This window comes from Archocentrus centrarchus, chromosome 17, assembly GCF_007364275.1.
Source record: "Archocentrus centrarchus isolate MPI-CPG fArcCen1 chromosome 17, fArcCen1, whole genome shotgun sequence".
Lineage (NCBI taxonomy): Eukaryota > Metazoa > Chordata > Actinopteri > Cichliformes > Cichlidae > Archocentrus > Archocentrus centrarchus.
This window is the reverse complement of record NC_044362.1, coordinates 33,587,433-33,604,321: the sequence shown is the minus strand read 5'-3', so window position 1 is coordinate 33,604,321 and position 16,889 is coordinate 33,587,433. Positions and strand designations below refer to the sequence as shown.

At 46.6% G+C, this 16,889-nt stretch overlaps 1 protein-coding gene across 1 annotated transcript; it reads right to left on the bottom strand.

The window, feature by feature from the left end:
- Positions 1-319: 319 nt before the first annotated feature.
- On the bottom strand, positions 320-16,641 carry LOC115795848 (uncharacterized). Its single transcript, XM_030751968.1, has 4 exons — positions 16,562-16,641; positions 12,547-12,612; positions 12,382-12,453; positions 320-2,509 (listed from the first exon to the last, which is right to left on the bottom strand). Exon 4 carries the CDS (start codon positions 2,378-2,380, stop codon positions 1,133-1,135), a length of 1,248 nt encoding a protein of 415 aa, XP_030607828.1. The 5' UTR covers positions 2,381-2,509; positions 12,382-12,453; positions 12,547-12,612; positions 16,562-16,641; the 3' UTR covers positions 320-1,132.
- Positions 16,642-16,889: the final 248 nt, after the last annotated feature.

Sequence of the window (16,889 nt, the reverse complement as noted above, 5' to 3'; positions counted from 1 at the left end):
GGCCTGGTATAAATAAATAAAATAAAAAATTAAAATTAACAATTAAAAAAACATTAACAAGAGTAGCTTATAAAAGCAAATATGTTTGGTACACCAGAGCATTCAGATCATCATTCTGATTGCAAAAACTGCCAGACATGAAAGGTCTTTAAAAAAAAAAAAAAACAAGAAAAAAAATAAAGATCAGACCACAAGAGGCAACAGTTCATGTTTATTATTTAATCTGATTTATAATATCTCCATCATCCAGGAGCAGACATAACATATAATTCAAACAAATGGTTTTTATTCATTTTAGTCTAAAAGCCTTTTCCACCAGTAATGTTTGCGTTTCCTTAAATCTAAAAGAAACAGCTTCTATATCAGTTTAAACTGAGCATCAAACTGAGAGCTGCAGGTGTGAAGCATCATAAAGAGTTGAGAGGGAATAAAATATTCAATAAAGAAAAAAGATTAATATTTTCAGCAGTGTTGCATTGTTTAGGTTTTAAGTTGGTTACAGTGATGCAACAAAATGATGAAGCAAAAAAAAAAAAGATAATTTTACTGCAAAAAACATTCAGAATAGCAAAATTAATGTGGTAAAACTTTAAGATCACTTTAAAAAAATTGCTGCTCCTGGCTGAGACTTTAATTTCTATCATTATCTGACTCTGCTTCTATCTTTGTGATATTTTGGGGTGATGTCTAAGACTGAGCATCAAGAAACTCTTAATAGGTTTTCTCGACATGAGCCATGAGCTCTACTTTTTCTTTCATGGACATCAGAGCCTGAACTCGTTTCATCCAGCCTGGTTTGCCCTCTGATTTCTCTCCTTCAATAAGGATGTCGATGTACTCCAGAATGGACAGAGGGTTGGGCTTCAGTGCGATCTCTTTAAGTCTGTTCAGACACTCTGCAGATCTCTGCACCAGTTTTACCACATCAACCTGCAAACAGTCATACTCAGCATTCAGTTTGTCAACCAGTGCTTGAACAGTCATCTTCTCTCCTTTGGCTTTCAAGTACTTTTCTTTCAGCTCCTTTACTGTTTTTTCTCTTTAACTTCTTGATACACCCATTTGTACTTCTGATTATAATGTACACTCCAGATACATTTACCTGGGCACTGAGTACAGTATCCGTTTGATCTCATTGCTGCACAGCCTCTTTTATCATTTGCTCTCTGACAAGGGTAGTGACAGGTATAATGACACTGCTGGCAGTTGGTGATGTAGTTGTGAGTATCTGAAATATCCTCCTGAAAAGGCTTCTTGACATTAACTTCAAACTCAAAACTTTCGCTTCTGTTGATTTCTGCCTTATAACTTTTTCACTCATCTCTTTTATCTCCTCAAGCTTTGCTAATCCAAGTTTTACCTGTACCTGCAGATTCTCCACTGAAATCTCAAGCTGCTTTCGTTCTTTAAGGACCTCCTTCGTCAGTGTCAAGCTTTTTGTTTCTAGTTTATTCAGAGTAGCAAAAAACCTCGTCATGCTTTTTATCCCCATGTTCCAAAACATCTTGTTAAAGTCCTCGTCATCATAGTCCTCATCATAGTCCTCATCATCATCATCATCATCATTGTCATATGCATCATCTTCACCTGTGCTGCCTGCTTTGGCCGATTTGTTGTTTGCAAACAGAGCTGAATTATTGAATTTGAAGTGAGCTGGCAGCCCGTCTTTGGTTTTAGGACATGGGACTCCTGAAGCATTGATCGCCTCTAGAACTGGAGGTCTCTGACCGTCTGCAAATGTCACCACAATTCTGATGTTTTCTGCCACATCTTTGCCAAAGATCGAGAGCACTGAATCAAAGAGATATTTTTGTGTTGGAGTGAGTCGTGCTAAAGAAGCCTGAGCTACAAAACACACAGCATCAATTTCACTGACACCGTGCTGAGCAGAGAAGAGGTTACGGAGTTGCTCTACAATCTCACCATCTCTTTCTATGCCTCTCGTATCTCCAAATCCTGGAGTGTCCACAATGGTCAGAGAGAACAGGATTGTAAAATCCTCCTGGCGGTGGATTTTGTACACAGTGACTTCAGAGGTCTGACTGTGAGCTTGTGAAGCTGACTGATCCTCATCAACTAACTTAAAGCGATAGTCATCCTCCCATTCAACACCTAGAATGTAATTGATCATCCCATTGATGAGAGTTGACTTCCCAGCACCAGTTGCACCCATAAGCATTACGGTGCGATTGGGTTTACTGGAATCTTTCCCAAAACTGAAACTCTTGCATCCAGTTACAGTGAATTCTTTGTCCTTTTCCAGGGGAATCAGATAAACTGGCAGAGATCCTGCCAGTGTTTCTACTGGTTTGCTGACATTTTTTTTAATAGCATCTGAAAGCCTCTTGGAGCCACCTTCTCCTTTCAAATATCTGAACATTTCCTGTTTTGTTTTATGTGAATTACTAAACTTACTAATTAATCTTTCTAGTTCTAAAAAAGGTGGGAACTTCTGTGCAGTCGAGGTTCTTCTGCTCTTGAAGTGTCTGAAGTTCTTCTGGGCCCGAATCTGCCAAAGGTGAAATATACAAAAAACACACTGCTCAGAATTTAGCAAGAAGCAATTAAAGAGCACAAACCTCCACCAAGGCTCCTCACTGTCTGGACAGTATTCATTTTTAACAGATTATTATTATTATTATTATTATTATTATTATTATTATTATTATTATCATTATTATTATTATTATTATTATACACTGCCTGGTCCCCAAAAAATTCACCACCATAACAAAAGGTCATTCACTAATATTTCATTGTACCGCCTTCAGAATAGGATAGAATAGAACAGAATGCCTTTATTGTCATTATACAGGATGTACAATGAGATTGGAGGGTCACTCAGTGCCATGCAATAAAAAGTTAAACTTTCTAAATAAAAATATCCATCCATCCATCCATTTTCTTCTGCTTATCCGGGGCCAGGTCGCGGGGGCAGGAGCCTAAGTAGAGAAGCCCAGGCTTCCCTCTCCCCAGCCACCTCCTCTAGCTCATCCGGGGGGACCCCAAGACGTTACCAGGCCAGCCGAGAGATATAATCTCTCCAGCGTGTCCTGGGTCTGCTGCGGGGCCTCCTCCCGGTGGGACATGCCCGGAACACCTCACCCAAGAGGCGGCCAGGAGGCATCCTAATCAGATGCCCGAGCCACCTCAACTGGCTCCTTTCGATGTGGAGGAGCAGTGGCTCTACTCTAAGCCCCTCCCGGATAGCTGCACTCCTCACCCTATCTCTAAGGGAGAGACCAGCCACCCTTCGAAGGAAACTCATTTCTGCCGCTTGTATTCGCGATCTTATTCTTTCGGTCACTACCCAAAGCTCGTGACCATAGGTGAGGGTAGGAACATAGATCGACCAGTAAATCGAGAGCTTCACTTTTACACTAAGCTCCCTCTTCACCACGACAGACCGGTGCAGCATCCGCATTACTGCAGAAGCAGCCCCGATCCGTCTGTCGATCTCCCGCTCCCTTCTCCCATCACTCGTGAACAAGACCCCGAGATACTTGAACTCCTCCACTTGGGGCAAGAACTCGTTCCTGAGCCGGAGATGGCACTCCACCCTTTTCCGGCTGAGGACCATGGCCTCAGACTTAGAGGTGCTGATTCTCATGCCGGCCGCTTCACACTCGGCTGCGAACCATTCCACTGCGAGCTGGAGGCCACCCCCTGATGAAGCCAACAGAACCGCATCATCTGCAAAAAGCAGAGATGAGACTCTGAGGCCACCAAGGAAGAAGCCTTCCGCCACCTGGCTACGCCTAGAAATTCTGTCCATAAAAGTTATGAACAGAATCTGTGACAAAGGGCAGCCCTGGCGGAGTCCAACACCCACAGGAAACGAATCCGACTTATTACCGGCTATACGGACCAAGCTCTCACTGCGGTTGTACAGAGACTGAATGGCCCGCAACAACGGGCCAGACACGCCATACTCCCGCAGGACCTCCCAGAGGATACCCCGAGGGACACGGTCGAATGCCTTCTCCATGTCCACAAAGCACATGTAGACTGGTTGGGCAAACTCCCATGCGCACTCGAATATCCTTGAGAGGCTAAAGAGCTGGTCCAGCGTTCCGCGACCAGGACGAAAACCGCATTGTTCCTCCTGGATCCGAGGTTCGACTAACAGACGGACCCTCCTTTCCAGCACCCTGGCATAGACCTTACCGGGGAGGCTGAGGAGTGTGATCCCCCGAAAGTTGGAGCACACCCTTTGGTCTCCCTTCTTAAAGACGGGGACCACCACCCTAGTCTGCCAATCCAGTGGCACTACCCCAGATCTCCATGCGATATTGCAGAGGCGTGTCAACCAAGACAGCCCTACAACATCCAGAGCCCTCAGGAACTCAGGGCAAATCTCGTCCACCCCAGGGGCCTTGCCACCAAGGAGTTGTTTAACTGCCTCAGTGACCTCACCCCCAGTGATGGCCAGGTCATCCCCCTCGCCCCCAGACTCTGCTTCCACTACAGAAGGCGTGTCAGTGGGATTCAGGAGGTCCTCGAAGTATTCCTTCCACCGCCCGACTATAGCCTCAGTTGAGGTCAGCAGCACCCCACCCGCACTATAAACTGTGTGAGTGGAGCACTGCTTTCCCCTCCTGAGTCGCCTGACGGTTTGCCAGAATCGCTTTGACGCCGTCCGAAAGTCTTGTTCCATAGCCTCACCGAACTCCTCCCACACCCGAGTTTTTGCGTCGGCCACTACCCGAGCTGCGTTCCGCTTGGCCTGTCGATACCTGTCAGTTGCCTGCGGAGTCCCACAGGCTAACCAAGCCTGATAGGACTCTTTCTTCAGCTTGATGGCTCCCTTCACCTCCGGTGACCACCATCTGGTTCGGGGGTTACCACCACGACAGGCACCAACCACCTTGCAGCCACAGCTCTGAGCAGCAGCCTCAACAATGGAGGTGCGGAACATGGTCCATTCGGACTCAGTGTCCTCAGCCTCCCTCGGAATGCTGTCGAAGTTCTGCCGGAGGTGGGAGTTGAAGATCTCCCGGACTGGGGCTTCTGCCAGGCGTTCCCAGCGCACCCTCACAATACGTTTAGATGCACCAGGTCTGTCCAGCATCTTCCCCCGCCACCTGATCCAACTCACCACCAGGTGGTGATCAGTTGACAGCTCATCTCCTCTCTTCACCCGAGTGTCCAAAACATACGGCCACAGATCTGATGATACGATTACAAAATTGATCATCGACCTGCGACCTAGGGTGTCCTGGTGCTATGTGCACTTATGGACCTCCTTATGTTCGAACATGGTGTTTGTTATGGACAAACTGTGGTTTGCACAGAAGTCCAATAACAAGACACCATTCGGGTTCAGATCGGGAAGGCCGTTCCTCCCAATCACGCCCCTCCAGGTCTCACTGTCATTGCCCACGTGAGCGTTGAAGTCTCCCAGCAAGACTATGGCGTCACCAGATGGAGCACTCTCCAGCACCCCGCCCAGTGACTCCAAAAAGTGTGGGTACTCTGAACTGTCATTCGGCGCATAAGCGCAAACAACAGTCAGGACCCGTTCCCCGGCCCGAAGACGCAGGGAAACTACCCTCTCTTCCACCGGTGAAAACTTCGACATACAGGCAGCAAGCCACGGGGATACAAGAATACCCACCCCAGCTCGCCGCCTCTCACTGAGGGCAACTCCAGACTGGAACAGAGTCCAGCCCTTCTCCAGGAGACTGGTTCCAGAGCCCAGGCCATGCGTTGAGGTGACCCCAACTATATCTAGCTGGTATCTCTCAACCTCACGCACTAGCTCAGGCTCCTTCCCCACCAGAGAGGTGACATTCCATGTGCCAATAGCCAGTCTTGATAGCCGGGGATCGGTCCGCCAGGGCCTCCGCCCTCGGCCACCGCCCGACACACACTGCACCCGACCCCTATGACACCTCCTGCGGGTGGTGGGCCTACAGGAGGGCGGGCCCATGTAACCTCTTCGGGCTGCGCCCGGCCGAGCACCACGGGCTAATGCCTGGCCACCAGACGCTCTCCCTCGAGCTCCCTCCCCAGGCCTGGCTCCAGGGTGGGGCCCTGCCCTATCCCGAGCAGAGTAAACTGTTCCCTTGCTTTTATAGACATAGGGGTCTTCTGAACCGCTCTTTGTCTGGACCCTCACCCAGGACCAATTTGCCATGGGAGACCCTACCAGGGGGACAAGCCCCCGGGCAACATAGCTCCTGGGATCACTGGGACACACAAACCCCTCCACCACGATAAGGTGGCGATTCACGGAGGAGTAAATAAAAATAAATAAAAATATGACAATCTAATATAATCTAAAAATATACAGAAATAAAATGTATTAAAAATAAAGAAAATAAGAGAATGTATAAAAATATATAAATTGTAAAAATAAAGTGTATACATATAATAATGAAGATGGTGAGTATTGCACTTGGTGAATGAATATTGGTTATTACACAATATAGGAGTGATAGATATTATTCAGTATGAATAATCTAATATTGCACAGAGATTTGGGTGTTGCACAGTTACAGTGGGTGAGTGTGAGAGTTCAGGGTGGTGATTGCTCTGGTGAAGAAACTGTTCTGGAGTCTGTTTGTTCTGGGTTTGATGCTCCTGTAGCTCCTGCCAGAGGGCAGCAGGTCAGAGGTCAAAGCCAGGGTGTGAGCTGTCCTTGATGATGTTCCTGCTCTGCTGATGCAGCGGGAGGTGTAGATGTCCATCAGGGAGGGGAGAGGGCAGCCAACGATTCTCTGTGCTGTCTTGACTACTCTCTGAAGCCTGACCCTGTCTGCCTCAGTGCAGCTGCCGTACCATACTGTGATACAGTACGTCAGCAGGCTCTCAATGGATGAGTGGTAGAAGGTCAGCAGCAGGTTTGAGTCCAAGTTGTTCTTCCTGAGGACCCTCAGGAAGTGAAGTCGCTGCTGAGCCTTCTTGATAACAGCTGTGATGTTATCTGACCAAGAGAGATCAGCAGAGATGAGGACACCAAGAAACATGAAGGTGTGGACCCTCTCCACACACTCACCGTTGATGTAGAGGGGAGCTGGGTCAGTCCTGTGCTTCCTGAAGTCGATGATGATCTCTGTGGTTTTCATGGTGTTCAGTGCAGGTTGTTCTCTGAACACCAGGCTGTCAGCTTCAGGACCTCCTCTCTGTAGGCTGCCTCATCTCCCCTTGAGATGAGTCCGACCACTGTGGTGTTGTCAGAAAATTTGACGATGAGGTTGTTATTGTGGGCCGGACTGCAGTCATGGGTGTAGAGGCAGTACAGGAGGGGGCTCAGCATACAGCCCTGTGGGGAGCCAGAGCTCAGTGTGCGGGTAGAGGAGAGATGGGGGCCAAGTCTCACAGTCTGGGGCCGGTTGGCTAAGAAGTCCTTTATCCAGGAACATGTGAGAGGGGGGAGGCCCAGGGTGTGCAGTTTGGTGGTGAGAATATCCGGGATGATTGTGTTGAACGCTGAGCTGTAATCCACAAAGAGCATGCGAGCGTAGCTCTGCTGCTGCTCCAAGTGGCTCAACACAGAGTAGAGAGCTACAGAGATGGCGTCCTCTGTGGATCTGTTTGCACGATATGCAAACTGATGGGTGTTGAAAGTGGGGGGGCAGATGGTCTTTGATGTGCTGGAGAACCAGCCTCTCAAAGCACTTCATGATTACCGGTGTGAGGGCCACAGGGCGGTAATCATTTAGGCTGGTGATGGACGACCTTTTGGGCACAGGGATGATTGTGGCTGTTTTTACACGGGGGGGCGGGGGGGGGGGGGTGTAACTGAAAGAGCCATTTTCTTTTTGTTTTGTGTTACTATGTGTTTGGACAGTCGGGGGAACTTAGTTTATGAGTCATTGTATTTATATGGGAAGGGGTTTGCTCATTTGGTTGGCGTTAATGGTGGAGGCGTAACAGTTTTTGACCGTGCAACCTGTTAATCAGGTATGCCAGCATTTTTACTGTTTAGTTAGGCTGCATATGCTGTTCAATGATAGAGACGAGAACTACCTGTTGTCGGTCACAAATAATAAAAGAAAGTGAAGAAAAAGATGTTTGATTTTGTCAAAGTGTGTGAGTACACAGCTGTGGATCACGCGTCAGAATCAGCTGAAGTTAACGCCGAGTATCAGTATAGGAAAGCTGATACAATGACTGCTTGGGCCAGGGAGAGGTTGAAAATCCTGGTGAGAATCAGGGTGAGCTGGTGGGCACACGCTCTGATCACCTTGCCAGGTACTCCGTCTGGTCCAGTAGCCTTCCTGGGGTTCAATGCCAAGAGTACGCGCCGTACCTCATGCTCCTGGACAGTGAGTGGGGTGGAGCCTGGTTAGGGGGACAGGACTGGAGCAGATGGGGGGTCCTGAGGTGTCTCAAAGCGAGCAAAGAAACGGTTAAGTTCGTCTGCTAGTGATACACTCAGGTCTCCTGCAGTCACATCACAGCCTCTGAAGTTTGTGATGTTCTGAATGCCCTGCCACACCTCCTGTGTGTTATTGCTGGACAGATGGGACTCTATTCTCCTCCTGTAGTCCGTTTTGGCTTTTTTAATTCCTCTTTTCAGGTCAGCTCGAGCAGCACTGTACAGAGCTCTGTGGCCTGACCTGAAGGCAGCATCGCAGGTTTTGAGGAGTGAACATACCCGGCTGTTCATCCAGGGATTCTGGTTAGGGAAAACCCGGATGTTTTTGCTGACAGTCTACATTTCCGATACAGAACTTAATGTAGTCCAGTACCGTCCCTGTGAATGTTTCCAGGTCCTCGTGTTCGAATAAGTCCCAGTCTGTGTGTGTGAAGCAGTCCTGTAGGTCGGAGAGTGCGTTTTCAGGCCAGGTTGTAATGGTTTTTACAGTAGGCCTGGCTCTCCGTCTGAGGGGGGTGTATGCTGGGGTGAGCAGCAGGGAAAGATGGTTGGACTGGCTGAGGTGGGGGAGGGGTTTGGCTCTGTAAGCGTGCTTAATGTTGGAGTAAACATGGTCAAGAGTGTTCTCCCCTCTTGTAGAACATTTGACATGGTGGAATTTCGGGAGTACAGTCTTTAAGTTGGCCTTGTTAAAGTCTCCCGCAATAATAAGAACACCGTTGGGGTGGACCCGCTGCTGTTCATTAATGGTGTTCAGTAGGAGAGACAGCACCATGCTAACATTAGCATCGGGAGCTACACACACGGCTGTGACGATCACTACTGTTAGCTCTCTGGGCAGAAAAAAAGGCCGACATCTTACAGACATGTACTCGAGGTCTGGGGAACGTTTGTCTATGATTGTTCCGTTGTTACACCAGTCCTCATGTACGTAAATACAGAGACCCCCTCCCCTGCTCTTACCGGAGTCCTTGGTCCGATCCCAGCGTAGCAGAGTGCGGCCTGCTAGCTGCACGCTAGCATCGGGGATCTGTGGGTGAAGCCAGGTCTCGGTAATAATCATTACACAACAGTCATGAACATAGCGATTTACAGCTAGCTGTAACTCTAGGTTGCCCGTTTTATTTACCATGGATCTGTGGTTGGAGAGATACAGGCTTGGCAGAGGAGGCCTGTGTGGTTGGCGTTTTAGCTTCAGCATAAGGCCGGACCTGCAGCTTCCTCTCCGTCCACCGTCGGCGATGCCTTCCAGACCCAAAAACAATCCACGGCGCACCCAGCGGTCTCACTATGTTGTCTGGGATGTTATGAGTATTGTGAAAATCACTCAATACTGCAGGGGTCTTCAACTCCAGGCCTTGAGAGCCGGTGTCCTGCAGGTTTTAGATGTGTCTCTGCTTCAACACACCTGAATCACATACAGACATCATTAGCAGGACTCTGGAGAACTTGACTGCATACTGAGGAGGTAATTCAGCCATTTGATTCAGGTGTGTTGGACTAGGGACAAATCTAAAACCTGCAGGACACCGGCTCTCGAGGCCTGGAGTTGAAGACCCCTGCAATACTGATATCATGAGCTGGTAGCCAATGTCCACAAGCTCCTGCCATGTGTAGCAGTTGTTCGGGGAGACAGATGCACAAAAACTAACAAATAAGAAATACAAAAGTACAAAAAAGAGCACTGAAAGGAAGAGCCGTGAGCCGCTGCGTCTGTGTGTGCCGCCATCTTGCATTTAGCTTTGATTACATGCATTCGCTATGGCGTTGTTTTGATAAGCTTCTGCAATGTCACAACATTTATTTCCATCCAGTGTTGTATTAATTTTTCACCAAGATCTTGCAGTCATGATGGCAGATTCTGATCACTGCGCAAATCCTTCTCCAGCACATTCCAATGATTCTAAATGGGGTTGAGGTCTGGACTCTGTGGTGGCCAATCCATGTGTGAAAATGATGTCTCATGCTCCCAGAACCACTCTGTCACAATTAGGAGCCCGATGAATCCTGGCATTGTTATCTTGGAATATGCCCGTGCCATCAGGGAAGAAAAAATCCATTGATGGAATAACCTGGTCATTCAGTATATTCAGGTAGTCAGCTGACCTCATTCTTTGAGCACATAATGTTGCTGAACGTCGATCTGACCAACTGCAGCAGCCCCAGATCACAGCACTGCCCCCACAGGCTTGTACAGTAGGCACTCGGCATGATGGGTGCATCACTTCACCTGCCTCTCTTCTTACCCTGATGCACCATCACTCTGGAACAGGTAAATCCGGACTCATCAGACCACATGACCTTCTTCCCTTGCTCCAGAGTCCAATCTTTATGCTCCCTTGCAAACTGAAGCCTTTTTTTTCCAGTTAGCCTCACTGATTAGTGGTTTTCTTAAGGCTACACAGCTGTTCAGTCCCAATCCCTTGAGCTCCCCTCTCATTGTGTGTGTGGAAATGCTCTTACTTTCACTATTAAACAGCCCTGAGTGCTACTGTTGTTTTTCTTCCATTTGATTTCAGCAAATGTTTAAGTGATTTCCTATCACAATCATTCAGGATTTTTTTCCGGCGACATTTCTTCCTCGAAGACGATAGGTCCCCACTATCCTTCCAGCTTTTAGTAATGCGTTGGACAGTTCTTAACCCAGTTTTAGTAGTTTCTGCATCTCCTTAGATGGTTTCTCTGCTTGATGCATGCCAATGATTCGACCCTTTTCAAACAGACTGACATCTTTTCCACGACCACGCGATGTGTCTTTGACATGGTTGTTTAAGAAATGAGAAGTAACTCATTGCACTAAAATAACTTGTTGCCAACTGAAAGATAATCGCCCATGCAGTAATTATCCAATAGGAGGCATGTACCTATTTGCTTAGTTAAATCCAGGTGGCAACATTTTTTTTTGGCCAGGCAGTGTATTTCTCCTCCACAAATTGCCACCTTATTGTGGTTGAGGGATTTGTGTGTCCCAGTGATCCCAAGAGCTAGGTTGTCTGAGACTTCCTCCCATGGCAAATTGGTCCTGAGTGAAGGGCCAGACAAAGAGCAATTCCAACTACCCCTATGTTAGATACACCAAGCGAACAGTTTACCCTGCCTGGGAACGGGTTACCAGGGCCCAACCCTGGAGCCAGGCCTAGGGGTCAGGTGCAGTGTGTCAGGCCGTGGCCAAGGGTGGAGGCCCTGGTGGACCAATCAGAGTCAAGTGGCAGAAGGCCTCCGCTTTGGTGGCCTCAGAATCTCATCTATGCTCTTTGTGGATGATGTGATCCTGAGGTGGTGGCCTCCAGGTCACAGTGGTAAACAGGGAAAGATCCCAGGGACCAGGACTATCCACGGCCCATCAGGAGGTCATTCGACCTGCGGCCACACATCCTGATGATAACCGCACGCACACCCCAGAGGAGGAAGGAGGGAGACCCTAGACGGACACAATGACACAATGAGCAACCCCCCACCCCCCGATTATTATATTATTATGTTGATCTTGAAGACCTTGGTGGATGTAAGGTACATCTTAATGGATTAACATGACCCCACTCTGCACCCTACAAAGTTTTACCAGAATTCATTCAAAACTTTTCGAGCTATTGTGTTTACAGACACAATGAAACACACATGAAAACACTACCACAAAAATTTTATAACCTCCTCGGTGGAGGTAATGCACACTGGTTGGGGAACAAATTCTTTTGTAGACCATCATAATCTATGAATGCTTTCAGCAACAGAACATATCAGCAGTAGTTTAAAATAGACCAGTGATACCCATAAACAGACAAAACAGCTGAATTTATTAAACAGCATCAAGAAAGAATACTTTGTTTAAGCTGGAGAGATTGCATCCTCTCCCAGTCATAGTAGATAGTTTCTGTCAGTGGGAGTCAGGCACATGCATCTGGACACATATTTATAGGTCATACAACACACTGACAATATCGACCTTAAAATGGGTCGATGGGTAAGATGCTAATATAACTTGCTTGAGACCTAGGACGCGTTTTACCTCTTAAAACAGTCTAACACCGGACCTCACAAAGAAAAATGAAACAAACCTCTGCCGGCTGTTCCCAGTCGTCCAGTTGGAGGATCTTTTGTGGTCTGCTGATTTTCAAACTTTCAAGTTGCTGTTTAAACAATTTTTAAAAACACAGAAAGAACAAAATGTCATTAAACAAACAAATGAACCTTAATATTTACTTATGTAATATTTAACTTACTGCTGCTTTTGATGCGAAGCTGCTAATAATCGAGAAGTCTGTTTAAACACCATCTTCATTCAGCTTCTGTGGAGTTTGTTATAAATAACTTTACCCTTCAGCTCAACACACACAACACATAACAGCACAAAGAATACCTCAGACATACTAAACATGACAATATGAAACCAATATTTTAATACTGTTTTCTCATTTCCAAAAATATCAAAATCAGATTCAAATTATTTTAGGATAAAAATGAAAATAAACATATCTATATGTAAATGATATTAAGGATTAACTATGAGTGGTGTAGCATAGAAAATAGAATACACACACGTGTGTGTGTGTGTGTATATATATATATATATATATATATATATATATATATATATATATATATATACATCGAGGAGTTTACGGAAACTGTTGTGGGATTTATTGGGAAAGTTGTTGAAGACACTTCACTTAGGAGGACCATCAGGATTTTCCCAACCAGAAGCCGTGGGTGGATAAATCTGTCCGCGACGCCCTGAGGTCCCGCACCGTTGCCTACAACTCCGGCCTCGCCTCTGGGAACATGGAGGACTACAAGGTTGCATCATACAACGTCCGCAGAGCGGTGAAAGAGGCTAAACATCGCTACGGCCGCAGACTGGAACAGCAACTACAACAGTCTGACTCCAGGGGACTGTGGCAGGGACTACGCACCATCACGGACTACAAAGCACCACACACACACCCGGTGAGTGCCGACGCTTCTCTGGCTGATGAACTCAACATCTTCTTTGCGCGCTTTGAGTCGGGAAGCTGACAGCCCGCTGCGCTCCCGGCCGGAGGGGCGGAGACACTCACTGTGACGGAGCGCGACGTGAGGAGGGCGTTTAGACGTGTAAACACCAGGAAAGCGGCTGGACCAGACGGTATTAGTGGACGTGTCCTTAAGACCTGCGCTGACCAGCTGGCACCTGTGTTTACACTGATATTCAACCTCTCACTGAAACTGTGTGTGATTCCCACCTGCTTTAAAAAGTCCATCATAGTCCCTGTCCCAAAGAAACCACACCCCAGCAGCCCCAATGACTTCAGGCCCATAGCACTCACCTCTGTGGTGATGAAGTGTTTTGAGAGACTCATCAAGACATTCATCACCTCCTCACTGCCCACCACCCTCGACCCACTACAGTTTGCATACCGGCCAGACAGATCCACAGATGACGCCATATCCTTCCTCCTCCACAAGACCCTTTCACACATAGACACTGGTAAGGGGAACTATGTGAGAGTGCTGTTTGTAGATTACAGCTCAGCATTCAACACCATAGTTCCCTCCAGGCTGGTCTCTAAGCTGCTGGACCTGGGCCTGGGCCCATCCCTGTGCAGGTGGGTTCACAGCTTCCTGACCAGCAGACCACAGGTGGTACGAGTGGGTCACCTCACCTCATCCTCCCTCACCCTCAACACTGGATCCCCCCAAGGCTGTGTGCTCAGCCCTGTGCTGTACTCACTGTACACCCATGACTGCGAAGCCACGTCAGAGTCCAACGTCATCATCAAGTTTGCTGACGACACTGCTGTTGTGGGACTAATCTCTCACAATGAGGAGACAGCCTACAGGAGAGAGGTCTCCCGCCTGGAGAACTGGTGCCAGGAGAACCACCTCCTGCTCAACGTCAGCAAAACGAAGGAACTGATCGTGGAGGTGGGGGCTCCACAATGCCCCCACCTCTCGTCTCCGTCTGCATCCCCTCCTGACCTGACCTCACCTACCGCCGCTGTCCTTGCTTTACATGTGCAAATGCTTTGCTAAGGTGGTTTTTTTTTGGACCCTGGAATAGTGCTCTTTTGAGCACTGTACCAGATGACTTTTTTTTTTAACCTAACTTCCCCATGATGTGTTGTTTTCTCCTCCTGCCAAAGGTAGCGCCGCAAGTTAACGGCTGCATGACCCGAGGACACATATCCCCCTATGTGTGTTGTGTTTGTGTATTTGGATGGTGTTCTGTAACTGCAATTTCCAATGTGTGTACTTGTTCACCCACATGGCAATAAAAACTTCATTCGACTTCAGCAGGAAGCAGCAGAGGGACTACCATCCACTTGTCATCAGTGGTGCTGAGGTGGAAAGAGTGGACACTTTCAAATACCTGGGAGTGACCATCTCACAGGACCTGTCCTGGACTCATCACATAAACATCACTGTGAAGAAGGCCAGACAGTGTCTCTACCTCCTCAGGCGGCTGAGAGACTTCAAGCTCCCACTCAAGGTGCTCAGGAACTTTTACACCTGCACCATCGAGAGCATCATGCGTGGGAGCATCACCACCTGGATGGGAAACTGCACCAAGCAGGACTTCATGGCCCTAAAAAGGGTGGTTCGTTCAGCTGAACGGACCATCAGAACCACCCTCCCCAACCTGCAGGACATTTACACCAAGCAGTGCAGGCTGAGGGCCATGAAGATCCTAAAACAGCCCAGCCACCCCGGACACTCTCTCTTCTCCCTGCTCCCATCAGGCCGGCGTTACCGCTGCCTGAGGACTAAGACTGAAAGGTTGAAGAAGAGTTTTTACCCACAAGCCATCCGTCTGCTCAACTCTGAGCCCTAACTGGACCATTATTGCACAGTGTAAATATTATAATTTATAAAAGTGTGTATAGTGTATAGTATATAGAGTATAGTGTATAGTGGGAATTACTTTTTTTTTTTATTTTTATTCTTCTTATTTATATGTGTGTGTATATATGGTTGCAGGTACAAAATACATTTCACTGTGCATTGTACTGTGTATAACTGTGCATGTGACAAATAAACACTATCTTATCTTATCTTATCTTATCTTATCTTATCTTATCTTATCTTATATATATATATATATATATATATATATATATATATATATATATATATATATACACACACACACACACACACACACACACACACACACACACACAAATGGCTCAGGGTACATAAACTTACTGTGAAGTTTTCCTGCCATCACAAAGGAAGGGGAAGTGTTTTCACTTTAATTTCCGGCTTCTATGATGCAACAAAGTGTCACATGACCCTCCCCCACTCACTCAGCCATGGCAGCAAAACATGAGGGAAGTCAGCTTTAGCAGATAAAAGGTGCCGTTCAAACTCAACTAATTATTATATAAAAGTAAAAATAAATGGAGGGAAGACAGATCAATGCCTTTCTGAATTCTCTTTGTTTTTTATGTTGTGCAGAACTCAAATCCCTCTCTTCCTTTTGTATTTAAAAAAACATTGTTTTGTCTGTGTGTGTGTGTGTGTGTGTGTGTGTGTGTGTGTGTGTGTGTGTGTGTGTGTGTGTGTGTGTGTGTGTGTGTGTGTGTGTGTGTGTGTTCAGGAAGGAGGAAGTGATGGTTGAACAGGATAATAAATGTCCAAGCAAGTATGAATTCTCTGATTTACAGCAGAGCTGTAAAAAAAGCTGCAGAGGTGAATGATGACCAACACCTAGAAAAGCTTCACATGATCATGAAGGTGTTCACCAATCAGAATCCAACATTCACATATAAGATTTACATAAATGGATAGTTAGGGTGCATAGCTGGAACTCAGAGCCAGGCAGTTTGGATAACATAGATCTGCCAGAGCAGCTGAACAGAAACCCACAGGTTGCTAGTTTGAGTCCCAGTCCAAGCAGTAAAAATCAACCTAATGAAAATCTTGACTAAACTTAGTCAGAACAGCAAGTAGAAGCTAAAGGATGGCACAAGGATCATACACATTCACTATGTTTCAAAATGCAGTCACAAATACTGCTCTAACAGTATGTGCAATAAAATCAAAGACATTTAATATTCACTGGACCAAACTGCTTTGATATGGAGATCAATTCATGCTGACCAATCAAAGAAAAGTGTCTCAGAGAGAAAGTGAGGCAGGGATGAAAGAAAGAGTTTCACTACATCTACAGTCATGTGGAAAAGAAACTACACCCTCTCTCAGGTCTCAGGTTTTTTCAAAACATGGAAAACATTTTAAAAATCCTTTGATCCTTACCAACGAGGTGAACCTCAGACGAACATCGTTCGGTGTGCTGAAGAACCAGAGGCCCAAATGCAGAAGTGTGTGAAAAGGGGATGCATATAAACAATGACTGAACTTTGTTCCCTATCATATGATTTTATAAAATGAGAAGTGGCTGTTGGAACTGACCCAACTGTGGGTTATTGTCTGAATGTTCTGGAAATTTAAAAAATATATTTGATGTGATTCCTACAGTAAAATATAACTCAAAACAGACAAAAGTTTCATATATCAGTGACATTTCAGTTTCCATCTGCAAAAGGTTTAAAGTAGGGCTGGGACTTTAACGCGTTAATTTCAA